This window comes from Barbus barbus (assembly GCF_936440315.1).
Source record: "Barbus barbus genome assembly, chromosome: 13".
Lineage (NCBI taxonomy): Eukaryota > Metazoa > Chordata > Actinopteri > Cypriniformes > Cyprinidae > Barbus > Barbus barbus.
In genome coordinates this window covers 29,910,850-29,931,317 of record NC_136741.1, presented here as the reverse complement: position 1 = coordinate 29,931,317, position 20,468 = coordinate 29,910,850, and the positions used below count along the sequence as shown (strand labels likewise).

Sequence of the window (20,468 nt, the reverse complement as noted above, 5' to 3'; positions counted from 1 at the left end):
AAGCTTCTTTCCTTTCAAATTCCTATAGCATTATTTTAATGGGCGGTATATTAACTTATTTGGAGAAAACTGGTAATTTTATGTGAGATCAAAGATTTGAGCACCCCCATATTTCCAAAATGGCATAACATAACACCACGCGAATATTCGACTGTGAGATTGGGAGTCGAATCAGGCCCCTCCTATCGAAGCATCGAATCTTCGAGTTGGACATGTACATGCACCGTTTCCATCGTTACTCAGCAGCCTCAACACACTGACCTTTCAGAGTCACGCTGATGCAGGAGGAGCCTTTGCTGTAGAGGCGCACAGGAGGCGTCTCGGGCGGCTGCGCTCCCAGAACCCTCTTCAGATGGCTTAGGCTGTAGCTGTAGATGGAGTCCTGAGAGAGACCGAGAGTGGAGCCGGGGTCCACCACTGCCAAATACTCCTACAGACACACGGTGACAGGAGAAGAGCTCTTCAGTCTAATTTATTTTGTGTCTAAATGTGTGGATGTTTCTGTCCCTCAGAAGACTGCAGACGGCACTCACTTTAAAAGCCTGGATAACTGCAGAGTCCAGAGAAAACCACTCGGTCTGTCCACTGATTTTAACCGTGCCGATGAAAAACTCCAGCTGTTTCACCTCCTATGAATGAGACATCTGATTTTAAAAAGTTGTTTATGGTTGTGAAACAAAACATTTATATAAATAATTACATTACACGTTTTTAAATATGACGAAACTTATGAAAATTTTAAATGTAAAAATAAAAGCAAAATATTAATAAATACTATAATAGTATGAAAATAATACAATGACAATGGCAAACTACAATATATATATATATATATATATATAACAACGGTATTCGGTATAGTATGTGGCTCGTCCAATTAAAATTTAGAATCAGAAAATCCGTTTTATGATGTAGAATACATGATCAGTTAACTCATCAGGGTGAAGATGCTTGTGTAAAGCACTTACATCTTTGAACAGGTGCTGATTGGGTATGCGAACTAACACTCTGACGAGACTTTCGTCCTTCTGCAAAGTCGTGGTGGGGCTTTGAAAGACATCTGTGAGATGAACGGACACTACAGTGAGAAAATGTAGAATTCAAGAGCGTTTGATGTGAAAACTCCATATTTTAAGCATGAAATCTTGTGTGTAAATGTATGACCTGGGTAAGGCTCATTTTGTCCCATGCCGTTTTTTCCAAAAGACGACACCGATTGCCGTGGTGATGAGACACCCAATGAACCGAGGCCAGAGGACTGGGAGGTAGAGCTTGGAGGTCTGGAGGAGGGGCCACCCGTCTTCAGCTGGTCATTCTCCGCCTTCAGGTTTTCCACCGTCATCTGTGAATGCATTTATTAAGGGATTTAAATTGCAAATGAAGAAACCTAAGTATTACACATTTAATGTTCACATTCAATTTCATACTTCTTATTAACCAGTGTGCCTAAATATATAATTACTAACTAAAAAGTACACCTATATAATAACAATAATAATAATTTATCATTTTAAATAATTTTTGATTACTGTTATTATTAAATTAATTTTACATATATACATATATAATAATGATAATAATAATAATAATAATTTAAATATAACACTTGCAATTATTGATTTTTTGTATTGTTAACAACTAACCAGTACACCTATACAATAATAATAATACTAATAATAAAACATTTAAATATATACATTATAATAATAATTAAAAAAAAATATTATTATTTAGTTCATTTAATTGTATATATTTTTATGTAGTCTGTATTTGCAGCCAAAAGCAATTTCACATAAGGCAAGGCAAGTGTCAGGGATTCAGCCACACCGCCCGTCACATTAACCAGGTCACTCTCACCTGCCTACTAATCACTGCCACCTGTCTCTGCCAATCAAGCTCCCTTTATATCTGCATTCACCCTCTGTGTCACTGTCTGGTCTCGTAGCTTCTATGCTGACTTACCTGACCCCCTGTTTGTTTTCTTACCAGCAAGCTCCAACTAGGATCACCTCTCCGTGCTCCAGCACTCCTACGCTTCGTCGTTACCCGTGGCTCATCTGGAAGAAGGAACAAGACGTTACGTCGATCAGCTAAGCCTCTCAGTCTTACCTGCTAACCGTACACTTCCCATTGGGATTGTTGACCTGTATTCTCCTGACTCCTTTGTCAATAAACATGTTGTTTGTCCCGCATCCTTGTGTCTTCTGACTATTTGCTGACAGAAGACCAGACCAACAAATGGAAAGAGCTAAGGTGGCCTTTTTGCTCTCACTCCTGTCTGGTCGTGCGCTGTGGGCTATTGCAACCTGGAATTCGCAAGGCACTATAATTAACTCCTTCGACGCCTTTGTGGCTTACTTCAAGGAAGTACTCACCCCAAGTCATTCTGTTTCAGTACCAGCCCTTGTCGACTCCGGTTCTTCCGGGAACTTCATCACCCAAAACATCTTAAGTCACCTTCAGCTACCCCGAAGGAGACAGGAGCAGGTACTTAAAATGGAAACCATTCAGGGAAAACCGCTTGGGCGGGTCAGGTTCCGGTCCCCGCCGATCTCCCTGCACGTAGGGTGCTTCCACCTAGAAACCATCTCGTTTCTGGTACTGGAGGAAGCAACCGTTGATCTCATCCTGGGACACCCCTGGCTCACCAAACATTCTCCCGAAGTCAGATGGGACTCCAGTGAAATCCTCCGATGGAGTAGGGAGTGTTTCCAAAACTGCCTGTTCGCAGCGCGACTCCGCCTACTTCAAACCCTAGTCTCCAGATCAACTCCACTCACGTTGAAAGCCCCGAGCCCTTGGAGAGTCCATCCATCCCATCTGACTATGAGTTGTTCCGGAGGCTTGTGGCCCTGCATAGGCTAACGAGCACTGAATTCCCAAACTATCAAACTCCCATATCCTCTTCCCCTGGTCCCGGCAGCCCTCGAGGAACTCAGAGGGGCGCGAATCTTCACAAAGCTGGACCGGCGGAGCGCGTACAACCTCGTTCGTATCCGGGAGGGCGACGAGTGGAAGAGGGCATTCATTACCCCTTCAGGTCACTATGAATATTGGGTTATGCCGTATGGCCTGTCAAACTCCCAGTCCGTCTTCCAGGGGTTTATGAACGAGGTCTTCCGGGAGTTTCTCCATCGATTTGTGATCGTTTATATCGACGATATCCTTATCTACTCCCAGAACCTGGCCGAACATCGCCACCATGTTCTGCAGGTCCTCCAACAGCTAAGGAAGCATCAGCTGTACCTAAAACTGGAAAAATGTGAGTTCCACAGAACTACAGTCCAGTTCCTGGATTACGTCATCAATTCCGAAGGAATTCAAATGGACCAGGGGAAGGTTCAAGTCATCAAATCCTGGCCCCAACCCCAGTCTGTCAAAGAACTTCAGCGTTTCCTAGGATTCTCCAATTTCTACCGACGATTCATTCACAACTTTAGTCTCCTCACAGCCCCATTCACTTCCTTGCTGCACCATCAGCCCAAGTCTCTGTCCTGGACCCCAGAAGCCATCATCACATTTGAAAAGCTGAAGACAGCCTTCTGCACCGCTCCCATTCTTCAACAGCCAGACCCCCAACTCCCTTTCGTCATGGAGGTGGATGCCTCCACCACAGGGGTGGGAGTGGTATTGTCTCAGTACCACAGAGAGCCTCCCCTTCTCCACCCTTGCGCATTCTACTCCAAGAAACTTACCCCAGCGGAGCATAATTATGACATTGGGAACAGGGAGTTGCTGGCCATTAAACTGGCACTTGAAGAGTGGTTTCACTGGCTGGAGGGAGCACAACACCCTTTCACCGTAATCGCAGATCACAAGAATCTAGAATATATTCAAAAGGCTCAACTCTTGCCAAGCCGGTTGGGCTTTGTACTTCACTCGGTTCAACTTATTCACTTACCGTCCTGGTAACAAGAATGTCAAAGCAGACTCCCTCTCCTGACTTCATCAGCCTGACAGTCCCACACCACCTGAGCCCATTCTCCCTCCAGCCATTATAGTCAGCCCCATTTTATGGGATTTGGACAAACAGATCCACATCGCCACTCTTACCAAACCCGCTCCACTGGGAGGCCCAGAAGGGAAGATCTATGTACCAGCCTCCCACCGTTTAACGCAGACATCCAGGCAGCCAGCGAACTCTCTCGCTCCTCCAAGTTCGGTACTGATGGCCCACGATGTCTCCCTGTATTACCGCCACTGCTCCGTCTGTGCCATGTCCAAATCGCCACGTCAACTACCTTCTGGAAAACTGGTGCCTCTCCCCATTCCCCGTAGACCCTGGTCCCACATCGGTGTCGATTTCATCAACTATACCTGAATCCTAGTAGTAGTTGATCGGTTTTCCAAAGCCTGTAAACTAATTCCCCTCAAGGGTTTACCCACCTCTTTGGAGACCGCAGAATCCTTATTCCATCACATCTTCCTCAACTTCGGTCTCCCGGAGGACATGGTCTCTGATCGTGGGTCCTAGTTTGTATCCCGGGTTTGGAAATCATTCTTCAAGCTCCTAGGCGTTACCATCAGCCTTTCCTCTGGTTATAAAACCCCAAGCCAATGGCCAGACTAAACGGACGATTCAAGAGATCGGGAGATGTCTGCGGTCATACTGTCACGACAACCAACACGGTTGGAACCGCTTCCTACCCTGGGCCGAGTATGCACAAAACTCTCTGAGGCAACCCACCACCGGATTAACACCTTTCCAGTACATACTCTGCTTCCAACACCCCCCCCCCCCCCCCCCCCCGGTTCTGAGTGAGTGAGAGCATATGGTACTCGGCTCATGTCCACCATCAGCAGGCAGTGCGTAGACAAAGACTTTGCCGACACCAGACATTCCCCCACTCCTGTCTATCGCCCAGGGGATAAGGTATGGCTGTCCACTAGAGACTTACGTCTTCGCCTGCCAAGCAAGAAGCGGAGTCCTCGCTATATAGGTCCATTTACCATCCAGAGGCAGACCAATGAAGTCACTTACCTGTTAACTCTTCCAGCCCAGTATCGTGTTCACCCATCATTCCATGTCTCGTTACTCAAACCCTTCTCTTCCTCTGCCTCAGGTCCCGTGGAATCTGAAGTACCTCCTTCTCCTGAAATCATCGAGGAGCCCACCATCTACCGGGTCCGAGAGATCCTTTACTCCCGGCGATGAGGAGGCAGCTGCTTGTAGTACCTAATCGACTGGGAAGGATAATGCTCGGAGAAAATATCCTGGGTTGCTCGGGATGATGTTCTGGACCCTTCCCTGTTGGTTAAGTACCATCACAGTCACCCTAGGCACCCAGAGGTTGTGGCCATCCTCGTCACCGTGTGCGGGGGTCAGGAGCTGCCCGTGGAGGAGGGGGTACTGTCAGCGATTCAGCCACACTGCCCGTCACATTAACCAGGTCACTCTCACCTGCCTACTAATCACGGCCACCTGTGTCTGCCAATCAAGCTCCCTTTATCTCTACATTCACCCTCCGTGTCACTGTCTGGTCTCGTAGCTTCTGTGCTGACTTACCTGACCCCCTGTTTGTTTGCTTACTGGCAAGCTCCAACTAGGATCAACTCTCCATGCTCCAGCGCTCCGTCGTTCCCCGTGGCTCATCTGGAAGAAGAAACAAGACGTTACGTCGATCAGCTAAACCTCTCAGTCTTACCTGCTAACCGTACACTTCCCGTTGGGATTGTTGACCTGTATTCTCCTGACTCCTTTGTCAATAAACCTGTTGTTTGTCACGCATTCTTGTGTCTCCTGAGTATTTTCTGACAGCAAGGCAAGTTTATTTATATAGCACATTTCATACACAGTGGTAATTCAAAGTGCTTTACATAAAAAGTAAAATAGTCATTAAAAAAAAAAAACACAATAAAAACAAGGAATTTATAAACCAACATTTTCAAGCTTTGTTCAAACTCTTCCGCACTAAGTGAAAAAACCTTCCAAGACACCTAACTGTTCCACTACTTCACCCCCTACTTACTTTGACATCATAAACAAAAAAACTCAGAGGTCCTACCTTCAACTGATTAACCAACACGCTTGTCTTTCTTTGCCCACATTCTCTTTACCATCATAGCACTTACTTTAGCCTTCCGTTTAAACTTTTAAAATGATATATAAAAATTTATTTTAAATTTAAAACTGTTAAGAATGGAAAAGGATTCTACATAAAATACAGTGCAATCAGTTCGGATGTAGCACAGTGCTCATTCAACAAATGCACAGCTAAACAGATGAGTTTTGAGTCTGGATTTAAATGTGGCCAATGTTTTAGCACATCTGAGCTCTTCTGGAAGCTGGTTCCAAATGCAGGTGGTGTAATAACTAAAAGCGGATTCCCCTTTTTGTGTGAACCCTTGGTATTTCTAACTGACTCGTTCCTAATGATCTGAGTGGTCTGTTAGGTTTATATTCAGTGAGCATATCAGCAATGTATTTAGGTCCTAGGCCATTGAGTGATTTATAAATGAGTAAAAGTACTTTAAAATCAATCCTAAAGGTAACTGGAAGCCAGTGTAAGGACCTGAGGACTGGTGTGATATGCTCAGATTTTCTGGTTCTAGTCAGAATCCTGGCAGCAGCGTTCTGGATGAGCTGCAGTTGTCTAATGGTCGTCTTTGGAAGGCCGGTGAGGATTACAATAATCCACTCTGCTGGTAATAAAGGCATGAACAAGTTTCTCCTAGTCTTGACTGAAAACAAAACATCTAATTCTTGCAATGTTTTTGAGATGACAGTATGCTGATTTAGTTACTGCTTTGACATGACTACTAAAACTAAGGTCTGTCTCAGAATCACCCCAAGATTTTTGACTTGATTTTTAGTTGTTTGACCCCTTGAGTCAAGGTATGCATTCACCTTGAGAACTTCATCTTTATTTCCAAATGCAATGACTTCACAGTTTTCTTCTTGTTTAACTGAAGAACGTTCTGGCACATCCAACTGTTAATTTCATCAATGAATTGGCAGAGGGAGTCAATGGGGCTATAGTCATTTGGAGATAAGGCTAAGTAAATCTGGATATCATCAGCATAGCAGTGATAGGCAATTTGGTTCTTTCTCATTATATATAACACATAACCCTCATGTAGATGACAAATCAAAAGTTGGACACACTGAATACATGTTTATTTAATCTAAAAACTCAGGCTTGAAATCAGTTTTACAGGCAAATATAAGCCTGCTCATGAATTTGTGTTCATCTAAACAGCGTCTCACACACACCTGCATGTTGGTCATGGCCTCTTGCAGCTGCTCCAGCTGATGGGCGGAGCTCAGCGCCTCCAAACGGATGTCCGTCAGCTTGCGCTCTTTCTCCCACAGTTCCGTGCGTAACTCTGACACCACTTTCTCATCCTGCTCAATGTCCTCAGGGCCCTCGCACGATCTGCCACAAATACCAACATCAAACGTACAGCTATGATAGGTACATTCTTCATCTTGTGAAGAAAATCAACAATTTAATTTCCTACCCCGATGTTGAAGTCGAGGCCTTTGCGGAGGCGTTATCCACATTATGTTGGATTTTGGGTGAAGATGGGGCAGATGTGACCGGCGTTGCGATCTCCTCTATATCTGCGTATGGCGCTTTGGATCCCTTTTTACTAAAGGCCTTGTTGAAGGAGCTCCTCAGCTATATGTAGAGCAGAAACGAGGGTCAACGCTCAACTAAAGACTACTTCATATCGAGATGGTTTGGATTCATTATGGCAGCAAAAAGCAATACAAAAATCACAGTGGAGACATACTGTACATGATTGGATGTGTTTGTGATGGTGGCAACAAGCCTCTTTATTTTGAAGCAAAGCATTCAGCTAGCATTAGCAGTGCAATGTAATGAATGTCTATTTCTCGAAAACTATTACAAATCCGAAATAATAAATTAAATAAATATGAAATAAAATCAAATAAATAGATAAAATAAAACAAACAAATGAAAATTAGACATGTTGGCTTGGCAGCTGACTGAAATAAGTTGAAGTACTAAAAATAACACAAATGAATTAAAGCTGTGTAGAAATATATAAACCCCCCCTAAAACAAATAAAAATGACCAAAGCACCTACCAAAATTACTAAAGCTAAAATGAAAAATTAAATTGAATTATAAATTAAATGGACTAAAATATATAATAATAAATTATTCAACTGATTAAATATTAATAAATACTACAATAGTGTATAAATAATAGTAATATAACACTGTTTCTCAGAGCCACGCTTTTAACTATGTAAAATTAAATATAGCTTCTACCCTGAAAAAGGTTCATAATAATATAATATGCTTGCCTCAGGCATTAGTTATGATAGGATTAATCACAAAGCACATATCAAACAAGACTGCATGAAATGATGGAGAGTAGTAGGACATTTTAACCATTTGAAACATGTTAAATTCTTTTTTCAGTCAATATGTCATTGTACTGTATATTGTACAGTATATTGCATGGCATTCTATTGGAACACAAATTCATCCTTTAAAAGCGGCATATTCTAAACCCGAAAGCATCCATTTCAGACTATACTGTGTCATTTTAATTTGCTGAGAGTTATTGACTGAGTTTTTGACCACATTTAGATATTGATTGTGTCTTTAGAAGTTTCACGTATGCTGTGATTGTGATGGGGTGGGAAACAACTCACCTCATAGACCTGTAAAATGCAGGGAAGCACAGGGAAGAGATCACAGTCATACTTAATTGCAACGTTGAAACAGATCATCTACATCTACATTACCCATATTAAATCAGCTAATGATCATAAATAAGCAGCCTGAACCCAAGATAAAACCATCTGAAAACTTTTTTTCTAGCAGATATTTCATTTTCCTATTCACATCCTCACCCAGCTCTTTTTCTTCTTCTTCTTGGCCTCCTGTTCCTTCAGGCTGCCGGCGCTGGAGTGACTGGTGATGCTGTTCAGACTGGAGATGCTCTCTGATGAGTTCTGCCGGTCGATCTGCAGCTCTGAAAGGAAAAATCAGTGTTCATTTAGCACACACTTCCATCAAGTCTAAAAATAGAAAATATAATAAGAAAAATGGCCTTATGCATGAAAATGTATAAATGTTTTTTTTTTGTGATCAACATTTTTATTCAGATTTAGTTTCATTTCAGAAACAAATCACAGTTCGCGGTTCAAAAGAACTATATACAAACAGATGCCATGAAGCTGTCCACTTATACAGAGAGAGAGAGAAAGAAAAATAATAAAAGTGATAAAAGTCCGATAGAAAATGTATAAATGTTAAAAAAAAACCTTTGGGTGTGGTGTCGGGGACATTGAGGGCCACTTGAATGATGGACTGAGCTTCTGTGTTCTTGGTCTTTAGGACTTCTATGGTTTCTTTCAGGTCCTGTAGCTCAGAATCCTGAAATGATAAGCCAAAGATACTTGAATCTTAAAACATGAAATATGAACATATATGACTCCTGTTAAAATCTGTTAAAAAGAAAACTCTTCACAAACAAACCATGAAACTTCATTGTTAAAATCTAACAAGTTTTATGTGACTTACGTCATAGTGACATTTTTGTATTTTCTGCATCCCTGTGACTTATCTGTTTGGTATTTAAAATTGTAATAAGTCAATTTGCGTATAAAAGCCTTGAATTTTTGAAAGAAGTCAGAAGAATGAAAGAAAAATGCTCACAAAAGCTGCATTTATTTAATAAAAAATACAGTAAAAAAATATTATTAAATAAAAATATTATTACAAATGAAAATAACTGGTTTCCATTTGAATATATATTAAAACGTAATTTATTCCTGTGATCAAAGCTGAACATTCAGCATCATTACTCCAGTCTTCAGTGTCACATGATCCTTCAGAAATCATGCTAATATGCTGATTTGCTGCTCAAGAAACATTTCTGATTATTATCAATGTTAAAAACATTGTGCTGCTTTAATGAATATAGAGTTTGCAACATTTTAAATGTATCAATTTAAGTTTTTTGTATACACTTCATTCTATTATATTTATACATGAATTTAAATTCAACATAAATTTAGCTTTATTTACATTATTTTATTTATTTGTTCTCTCTCTCTCTCTCTATATATATATATATATTAAATGTCATGATTTCAATAGTCATTTTTATAAAGTATGCAAATGCACAAATTTTACAATGTTTGTATGATGGGTAATAAAATGTAAATTCTAACGTGTAAATCTGCAGTGTGTTGTTTCTGTACACTGACCTTCTGCTCAGAAGTGACTGACAGACTCTGCAGTCGTGCCGTCATGAGGGCCAGACTCTGCTCAAACGCTGCCACCAGGTTAGCCTGCAGACACAGAGACAGGTGCAGGTTAGTGTCTGACATACACTACTGATCATTACACATACACACACACACACACACACACACTCGTGTGTGTCTCCATCTGAACTGGGAAATAGTGACAGGAAAGGACCAGAATCGAGAACAGCTGTGGAAAATGATGGACAGAGGACAACCTGCACGCTGGAAAGGACAAAAACATGAGGTTGCCATGTGACGACACACACACACACACTACAGAAGACTGTGTGTGAAAGAGAGCTGATGGAATAAACCTGATAAAAAAATACAATATCCATCATGCTACTCACTGTGAGTCCAGCAGCGCATGCTAGTGCATCACAAACACAACTACATGCACATTTCCTGTGGAAAAATGCCGCTGTGACGCTAGGCTGCTGTGGGTGGTTGCCAGGGTGTTTCTATGTGGTTGCTTAGGTGTTCTGAGTGGTTATTAGTGTGTTGCTAGGTGTTTCTATGTGGTTGCTAAGGTGTTCTGAGAGGTTATTAGTGTGTTGCTAGGTGTTTCTATGTGGTTGCTAAGGTGTTCTGAGAGGTTATTAGTGTGTTGCAAGGTGTTTCTATGTGGTTGCTAAGGTGTTCTGAGAGGTTATTAGTGTGTTGCTAAGTGGCTTCTAGAGGTGTGTTCTCAGTGGTTGCCAGGGTGTTTCTATGTGGTTGCTAAGGTGTTCTGAGTGGTTATTAGTGTTGCTAGATGGTTCTATGTGGTTGCTAAGGTGTTTATCGAGTGATTATTAGTGTGTTGCTAGGTGGTTGCTCTAGAATGCAGTTGCTAGGGTGTTCTGCATGGTTGCTAAGACATTGATATGTGGTTGCTGATGTGTTCTCAGTGGTTATCAGTATCTTGGATTTGCCATGTGTTTTTTTTTTGGGTGTCCTCGGTGGTTGCTAGGGTGTTATAGATAGTTGCCAACCATTGCTATGTGGTTACTGCTAGCTCAGTGGTTGCTAAAGTGTAGCTCAGAGGTTGCTTAAGTGTTGCTAAGGGGTTGATAGCATGTTGTGGATGTTATTTTGCAATTGCTAAGCCAAGTGTTTTTTTTTACCACATTGCTATGCAGTTGCTATGGTGTTCTGTGCAGGGATTGAAATGAACTTTTTCACTCACCAGCCAATTTGGCTACAAATTTTTTAAATTACCGGCCATTCATAACTTCAACTAGCCTAAAAAAGGAAATAAACCAACAGCTTGAGGCTCTCTACACTGGACGTGACAAAGCGACTGTTGCAAATTATTTTGTGTCAGTACTAGGGGGTGTGTGATATTGACAAAAAAACAAAAAGCAAAGAAAATAAAAATATCTCAGTATTTTCTGGGATTGTATCGATAAAGATAATTAGACAATATTTTGCTGAGTGTTTTATTGTGCTGGTATCTCAAAGACTACTGTGGACAAGTGACTCCTAAAGTTTTTGATATTCTTGAGTCAAATTCTTACATTTAATCAGTAAATTATAATAATAATACATTTAGGCTGTTACTAAACAAATGAAATCAGTATCAAGAAAATATCATCTTTACAGAAGATGCATCTAAAGTGGCATTTGGATGTATTTACACATGTTAATGCAGCTTAGAGGGACATGGAATTATTTAACCTGCAGTTACAAATGCATAAATTATGTTTTGATATTTTAAACATGAAATGTTGAATACTTATATTTGAAATTATTTAAAAAAAATGAAAAGATACTTTAAATGTGAAATTAAAACCGCCAGCAGGTGGCAGCAAGTCACTGAGTCGTTGCTATTGAACCGAATCATTTAAACAGTTGATTCATGCAGGAACAAAACACCATCATGTTGCTCCGAGACGCAAAAGAGTGCTGTGGCTGTGTTTGGAATGTTTTTTTTTTGTTGGTGGAATAGAGCAAAAACAGCCAATATGGTGTCTAAAATGTAAGTCTCTTGATTTAGTTTAAGAAAAAAACGGCACTCTTCGGAAATTGTGTTATACAAGTTACAAACAAAATTAAATAATTTAATTTAAGGGTTTGTTCGGGTAAAAAAAAGCAACTATTAATCCTCAATTAGTGCACATTCATGACTATATCAGTGTTTGCGGTTGTGGTTCCCTCATACAGCACCCAGCATCAACCCTATGACATCATCAACACTTGGCCAGATGACACCTGGAAGCCACAGAGCAAACATAAATGACTTCCACTCCAAATCATCAGTCAGCGCCACACTAAGGGTGGGGGGTGGGGGCATGCAACAGCGATGGACGGGGCTGCGAGTGACAGTCCAACAAACCTGGCCTGCCTGCAACAGCCAGCAACCCCAGGCAGCAGTCAGTCATCAGAGGCCGGGACAGGACATCAGCCAGGGAGAGAGGGACACTGCTGTTAGGACTATGGGGCCACAATCCTCCATCTCACACACACACATTCATATATGCACTAGGATTAGCATCAGAAATTCAAATGTTTCAATAAAGGCCCTCTGGAGGTGATTTTCAAGTGCATTTGCAGCACACCCATATAAAGCACACTGTGGAGCCCTACTCAGACAGGACTAGTTTTCCCTGAGGTAATTAGATAAATTTGTGTTTTATAGAAATAGTGATTTTAAAGGGCACCTTTTATGCCCCTTCTTACAAGATGTAATATAAGTCTAAGGTGTCCCCAGAATGTGCCTGTGAAGTTTCAGCTTGAAATACCCCACAGATAATTTATTATATCATTTTGAAAATGACTATTTTGAGCAGAAGCAGAAACACACTGTTTTAGTGCATGTCTCTTTAACTGCAAATGAGCTGCAGCCCCCCCCCCCCCTTTCCAGAATAGGACTGTACCTTTACAGCTCATAACTCAGATACTCTGCCAAAAAACTTCTGTTTGGTTTTGATTATCATGTCTATCGTGCTATAATGTGTTTTAAAGCCATATCAGTTTAAACTTCTGATATAGGGTTTTCTGAGCGCACACATCTGAAGCACGCACACAGAAAGCGGCTGTCACATGGCATGTGTGTCTCGCTCATGTCTTATTGCGTTTAAACTGTCAAATATACACAAGTTTATGTTAAAAACACATAACTCACAAAAACACAGTCAGTTATGTCTGTGAATGCAAACAGCTAGGAAAGAAATCGCATGTTTATATTAGATGGGTATATTAAGTAACAGCATAATATACAGTACCTATAAAATAAAAAATAAAAACTCTCACTGTTCTTGACTGAATAATTTCTTTAAAGGTGCCATAGAATGCATTGATACAATATTTTAAATTGTTCTCTGATATCTACATACAGTAGAAGGTATGTGGCTTAAGTAAGGGCAAAAAAACGCCAGAAACGGTTTTACATGTCCATTTAAAATCCTAGGATTTGTCCCTAGAATGAAATGGTCTGTTATTACCTAATTTGGAAGGGTCATGAAAAATAATGTTGAGCTCTGCTCTGATTGGCTGTTTCACAGTGCGGCTCATTACAGTAGCTCACACAGCAGGAAGGAAACACAGGCAAAACTTATATATGAATACTTTCTCGCGCAGTTATATCGTTGGGTAATTATACTGTAAATAAAATGCAGGCATCAGGGAGCCACTATTAATATGCTGGGCATTGAAACTGCTTTTAAATGCACAATCGCTTTTTAGTTTCACTTTCGAGATTCGCAATCGCACGCCCCGTTTATACTATGGAGCGGCAGTACTTACCACACATTTTTCAAGATCAGATGCTTGTCAGTGGTGCTCAGGATCTGTAAATCATTCACATCATCCTCAATCATCTCTTCTTACTCTGTGTCATGAATCTGGTCTATGAACTTCCGTTAACTCACCACCAGAGGTCACTCGCTCACCACATGGACTCTTGCACCACACTAACTGTTGCACGCCACCTCAGACTACAATTCCCATCATGCATTGCATTGACGACACACAGCTGATTGCACTGATCACACATCCTACATAAACCATGGACTTCCTCTTCCTCTCTGCCGAGTATTGTATTGCGTTTATCACTCCCCTAGTGTTAGTTGCCTTACCGAGCCATTCTGTGTTTTTCTGTTTAGTTCCAGTATTATTCTGCATTTATAACTCTCCTAGTTTTAGCTGCGATACAGAACCCACTTTGTTGTCATAGTCTTGCCTCGTGTGTTTTTCTAGTGTTTTTATTCTTGCCCGCGTTTCCTGGATTTACCCCTTTGCCTTGCCGTTTGGACTCTGTTTGCACCTCTCTTGAACTACTGCTCGTATACCTGGATTATTTCTCTGCCTTGCCCTGTTGGATATTGTTCGCCGATCGTCGACTCTCGCTAGCCCTAGGATTGCTCTGTGCCCGTACCATATCTGTTTGCCGTTGTTTGACCCTGCCTGTTTATTGACTATGTTTATAAATAAAAGCTTGCACTTGGATCCGCACGTCTCACGTCTCGTTCGCCCCGTTACACTCGGTTTATGTGGTAAGGGAAATCTTATGTACTGTAATGTAACAGGCTACCGCTCGCAGCTAACCATGTCCCTTTAGCGGCTTGCGTTATTTTATTAGAATGTGTTATTTGCTTTCTGTGCCTTTCTGAATACAGACACCAACCCATCCCTGCACTTCACATCCCCTGCACAGCCTGGAACATAACATTTATTTACACGATCTGCCATTTTTGCTGTTGTTCTCACTTGTTTCTTCACAATACCTACAGAACTTCTAATGATTCAGCTGGCCTAGAACATGGGCTGAATGCTCCCGTGTCACAGACCGGCCTCTTCGGCGACGCTGTCGAGAGCTTTGCCCAGCAGTTCTCCTTAGCGAAAGCATGAATTAATGCGGTGCACCTGCTGCCTCTTATTCTCCCGCTGTGATCAGCGACAGCTGGATGCAATGAACGCATGCCAATGTCCATCGGCTCGTTTAGTTACACTCGAAGTGGATTGGTCTCTCTGGCGAGATCCCAATTTCGTCGGTCATCCGACGTGACGTCTCCATTCCCTCCTTCAGGGAACTAGGGCTACATACGTAACCGAGACGTTCTGATTCGCCTATTTTTCAGTGGTCTTTTGCATTCATGAGATATACATAAGGAGGAAACAATGTGTTTGAGGCTCATTTCCATGTACAGAACTGTTATTATTCAACTATGCTAGGTAAATATAGTTTTCCATTCTACACTGTATAAAAACAAATAAATAAAAATAAAAAAGTTGAGCCAACTTAAATTTAAGGCAACCAGCTTCAGCAGATTTTTTACTTATTTTTGTAGGAGATTCTCAACTTTTTGTTGAATAAACTCAAAACTAAAAAAATCTGCTGAAGCTGGTTGCCTTAATTTTAAGTTGGCTCAACTTTTTTTTTTTTTTTTTTACAGTGTATGACACCTTTAATAAGAATATATTTCCTATTTGATCGCTACTTTTAAATGCTGTAGCGTGGAGATAAATATGGCGGAGGAGGAGTGGGGTCTCTGCTAATACGGCAGTGTCCGTCAACAGCTGTGTAAAATGCTGTAAAATGTGACCTTACACGTTTACGGATTTTGCGAACGGCTTGTACTGAGACAATGCTTATGATTTATGGGGATTAAAAAAAAAGGAGTGGGTGGATTTTTATCATTATAGGGTGGTTGTGTACACACACTGCCAATGCACATTTGTTCATACAACATGTAAAAGTGAATTTTGCCTAGTAGGTGCCCTTTAATACTGTCCGAATCACACAAACTCCTCTGAGAAAACTAATCCCATCCAGATTTGACAGTCATCACAGTGTATGAGTGTATTGCTGAAGCCAGCGGTGTTGAAGCAGCAGATCAGTGCAGGGTGAGCTGAAGGCAGCTGGGGTTAGTGGGAACTTGCAGTGAGAAGAGATCTGGATTTAAAACACTAGAAATATTGTGAATTACAATTATCAACATTTCATGGCAACACTCATTATTCAATTAATAATTCTAGGAAAATAAGCAATGATGACAGAAAAGTTTAGAAAAATGTCAGAATGTAGAAATGCGGGTGATGTCATTGAAGTGACAGCGTGTCTGGAAAAAAACCCCAACAACTCTGACAACATATTATGGACATTTAAGTATGAAGACTTTTGCTTATATCTACTATGACACAAACATGCAATTTGTATGATATACAATTAAATAATATAAATAAAAAAATAAAAAATAACAAAATAAAATAATGTAATGGGATTAATAAATCTATGATTTTGACTCTAAAACAATAACAATAAAACAGAATGCAGTTAAATAACCTAGTTTTTATTTTAAATCTGCAGTTGTGCATATAATGGGGTTTTGCACGTACATTTGCTGAGAGTTGGCTGGTCAGACTGGTCACTTTATCCTGAGACGACTCCAGCTCACGCCTCAGAATCCGGATTTGCTGAGATGGTAGAAACATTAAAAATCCAAGGTATTTCCAAACATAGACATTTATGGTTAGCAAATAGTTTAAATTAAATGTAATGCAATTAGTGTAACAATGATGTCACAAAAAAACAAAAACAAAACTATAGTTGGTTGTTTTGCATGTTTTGAAGAAGTTACTATCAAAGGTTAATATGAATGTTTTTTTCTTGCGCAATAGCAGAAAATAAGAGGAAACGAAGGATAAAGACAAGCTGACAACAGTTTCATAAGATAATTCTTACCTCTCCTTGCATTCTCTCTTCAGTCTGAGAGTGCATGATACAGAAATTAAGATAAAGATCAAGACCAAGAAAGAGTGAGCAAGGACAGGAAATAGAGAAAAAAGACTGGTTGTTAAGAGAAATTTCAGGAAATAAAGAGCCACATCAGATTCTGTGCTCTTACTCACTGTCATTTATGTACAAAAACCATTCAAATACAGAAACAAAGAGTTTCTACTCACTGATGAATAGTTGGATGAGGCATTTGAGGCCAGAGACAGTACAGATCCATGAACTGAGAGAAAGAGAGCAAAATGACACACAAATACAGGTTAGAGCCATAGTTTAGTTCGTTCACTAACTTAGAAAATAAAGTCAGTGTTGTATTTTTGCTTTATAATTGAACTCAACAAGAAATGCTGTTTGCAACCAATGTTACTTGTATAATATGGTCTATTTTCAAATAAAATAAAGATAAATAAGGTCACTGATGATAGGATTACTTTCAATTTCATGATAAATACCAACTAAAAAACTAATAAATTAATAACAACGAAATATACGAATGAATATAAATAAGAATAACCAAATATAAATAATGAACAACACCTACCTGAAATACATTTTTAAGTTAGACTACTAAAATGACTAAAAATAAAACTCAAAAAATTAAGTTAATTAGAAGCATTAAAAAACAAAAACTAATAAAAATGACAAAAGCATATAACAATTACTAAAACTAGGTGTGTTTAAAATGTTGTTTCGTTAACTGAAATAAAGCTGAAAAATAAATAAATACAAATGCTAGATGAAAAACAAACTTAAAAATTAGAAGTAGAAATGTTGCACTGGCAACTAGCTGAAATAAGTTTAATTATAACAATGACTAAAACTAAAACTGCAATAAAAATTAAGCTCAATAGAAATAAAATTACAAAAGCATTTTACAAAATTAATAAAACTTATTAAATAAATAAATAAAAAAGCTAATTCAAAATTTGAATATATAATATAATAGCATATAAATCAGGGGTGTCAAACTCTTGTAGTTTTCAAATAAGCCTTGATTTGATTAGCTGGATCAGGTGTGTTTAATTAGGGTTGCATTTAAAATGTGCAGGGCTGTGGCCCTCCAGGAACTGAGTTTGACACCCCTGATTATAAATGATCCCAAAATAATACTGCTATTGAGCTATCAGTAAAAATGAGATCAAACAATATCCTCTGAAATTCTTGGAAAACACTCAAAGACGGACAAGGTGGGCTATTAAAGCTACATTAAAACTCTCTAACCCCATTAGTTTGAGCACAGCTCAACAGCTTGAACACAGCTTAATAGCAAAATAAAGCATTTATGCATGTTGCATCAAATCGAGGAGTAGGTTAGTGCCCATGGCTCACCATCTTCACTAGGCTCTCTGAAGGAGCCGGATCTCATCATGCTCTTTGGTCGGTCGGCCAGAGACAGAGAGCTGCCCAGAGGAGACGTGCCGTACAGCTCGTAGCCCAAGTCATTTGCCGGGATGCTGCTGGAGCGTGTGATCTGGGAACCGGAGCCTGAACTCGGGATTGGGGCCACTGTAGAGAGAGAGAGAGCGTCATATCATTATTGAAGATGATTGATCTCAGTCATGTGCCTCTGCTGTAAAATCTCACACCTGAGAGTGTTTGACTTTACTCACCCACGTTGGTCGGCGGCGTTTTTCCCAGGAAGGGTTGTGTCACGTGTGTTGGCGAGGGCAGCTGCGGCGGGCTCTCCGAATCCGTCATGCTCGTGATCGTGTGGGAGTGACGGCGTTCCCTCACTTCTCCCTCTGATTGGCCACCACCATAGCGACTGCGGAAGAAAGCATAACATGCGTGGGTCAGAACCATCTTACACTGCAATGCTGTACTAGTTGATTTTAGATAAAATAGATGTACCTTAATCCTTTCTTGGGAAAGGTGTTCCTATCAGTTTGTAAACTGGGAGGGGTAGAGAGCAGCACATACAGTATAAATAGCTCACCCCAAACTAACATGGTTAGCATTACACTGATATCCAGTCCAATACAATCATCTGATTGTTTAACTAATCATTCGGTCTCTTGCTGTGTCGCTCTTGTTCCAGCAGGGAGCGACTCTCTCGCAGCAAATGACATGAGTATCCTGTGAATATTTTATTGTGCTCTTTTGGAAGATTTAGTACATACAGTAATATAAATGTGTTACGTAAGACAAAATTATATATAAAAGAAATTCATAATTAATAATAATTATTGTTGTTGTTGATGTAATAATATTATTATTACTGTTATTATTGCTTTTTTTAAATTGGTAAAACATAATATGATGATCAATAATATGTAATTTATAACTTTATGTATTATTATTATTTCTAATAATAATACTAAGGTTAATTTATTTGTGCTACTTATTTAAATAAACAATTGGTCCAATAGATTTGTTAATTAGTTAATTTTTTTATATAAGTTATATAAAAATACATGCATTTTATATTTTAGTAAATATATTTATATTTCTATTTTATATAAAAAAAATTAATATACATATAATTGACAATTCATAATATAATAGATAATTAATAGTTTACAGGATAGCATATATATATAACAATATATATATATATTCAATATAAAAAAACATTACATTTTATATAACAATAATAATAAATAAGGATAATTTATTTTTCCACAAGATTTTTATTTTTAATTCCATATTATCCTTTTTTAAACATAAAATTAATGTATTTTATATTTGAATAAATATATTTGTATTCATATTTCATCTTTTTTATAAAAAAATTCTATATTACTAATATATACAGAAAATACATATTTAACAGTATTTAATAATAATAGTCATTATATTTATTATTATTATTATTATATATAATTATTATATTATAATTATTATTATATAAAAAAAATATTTAATAGGGACTTTAAGTGAGCATCCTATCGTATAAAACACAATGTTGGTGACCACTTATGCTGCTCTTCTTACCAGGTTCATTCATTCATTATTTTATTTAAAATCATGGTTTTGCTCTGCTTTGCTCAGTTAAACAACATACAACCAATATACAGACCCAAATTCACCTGTCACTCAAAGTGATGGACGTCCGACTGCATGCACCCCATGTCCCAGTACTCCTGGCATCGACCCGCTCTCCCAGATCAGGTTTGGAGGGGACGCTCATGTGAAGCGGCAGCGACTCCATGCTGCGGTGCAGGCCAGACATCTTGGGGTAGAGGATGGGGGAGCTGCTGACCGACAGCGTCTGGCCTGAGAAACAGCTAGGAGAGTCGATGTGAAGCACCGGCGCAGGGCTTGGGGTGAGTCGAGGGGGAACGCGGGAGCCCGCCAGGTCCTGCAGCTTGGAGTAGGGAGGGATCTTTGGAGGAAGGTCATGGATGGTGATGCAGGAGTCCAGACTGTTGGAGTTGACCTTGTCTAGGTGAGCCAAGCTGGGAGGATGAACTAGAGACTTGCTGCTCAACAACCTGTTAGAGTCAAACACCACATCATCATCATCAGTAACGTCATGAACTCAAAGACCTTCTGTAGGCAAGTACTGAAGGGATTT

At 39.7% G+C, this 20,468-nt stretch overlaps 1 protein-coding gene across 1 annotated transcript in view; it reads right to left on the bottom strand.

The window, feature by feature from the left end:
• LOC306879058 (neuron navigator 1-like) overlaps positions 1-20,468 on the bottom strand; it is a gene marked incomplete at its 5' end in the record, with an annotated part of 79,604 nt that overhangs the window by 11,276 nt on the left and 47,860 nt on the right. Inside the window, 17 exons of the mRNA XM_079431745.1 lie at positions 262-430; positions 534-629; positions 969-1,078; positions 1,165-1,342; positions 7,214-7,376; positions 7,462-7,622; positions 8,632-8,640; positions 8,833-8,954; positions 9,247-9,358; positions 10,195-10,278; positions 16,555-16,632; positions 16,901-16,924; positions 17,122-17,174; positions 18,281-18,457; positions 18,562-18,716; positions 18,803-18,844; positions 19,981-20,385. Of these exons, the coding sequence (XP_079287871.1) occupies positions 262-430; positions 534-629; positions 969-1,078; positions 1,165-1,342; positions 7,214-7,376; positions 7,462-7,622; positions 8,632-8,640; positions 8,833-8,954; positions 9,247-9,358; positions 10,195-10,278; positions 16,555-16,632; positions 16,901-16,924; positions 17,122-17,174; positions 18,281-18,457; positions 18,562-18,716; positions 18,803-18,844; positions 19,981-20,385 (2,138 nt within the window). The remainder of the gene's footprint in view (positions 1-261; positions 431-533; positions 630-968; positions 1,079-1,164; positions 1,343-7,213; positions 7,377-7,461; positions 7,623-8,631; positions 8,641-8,832; positions 8,955-9,246; positions 9,359-10,194; positions 10,279-16,554; positions 16,633-16,900; positions 16,925-17,121; positions 17,175-18,280; positions 18,458-18,561; positions 18,717-18,802; positions 18,845-19,980; positions 20,386-20,468) is intronic.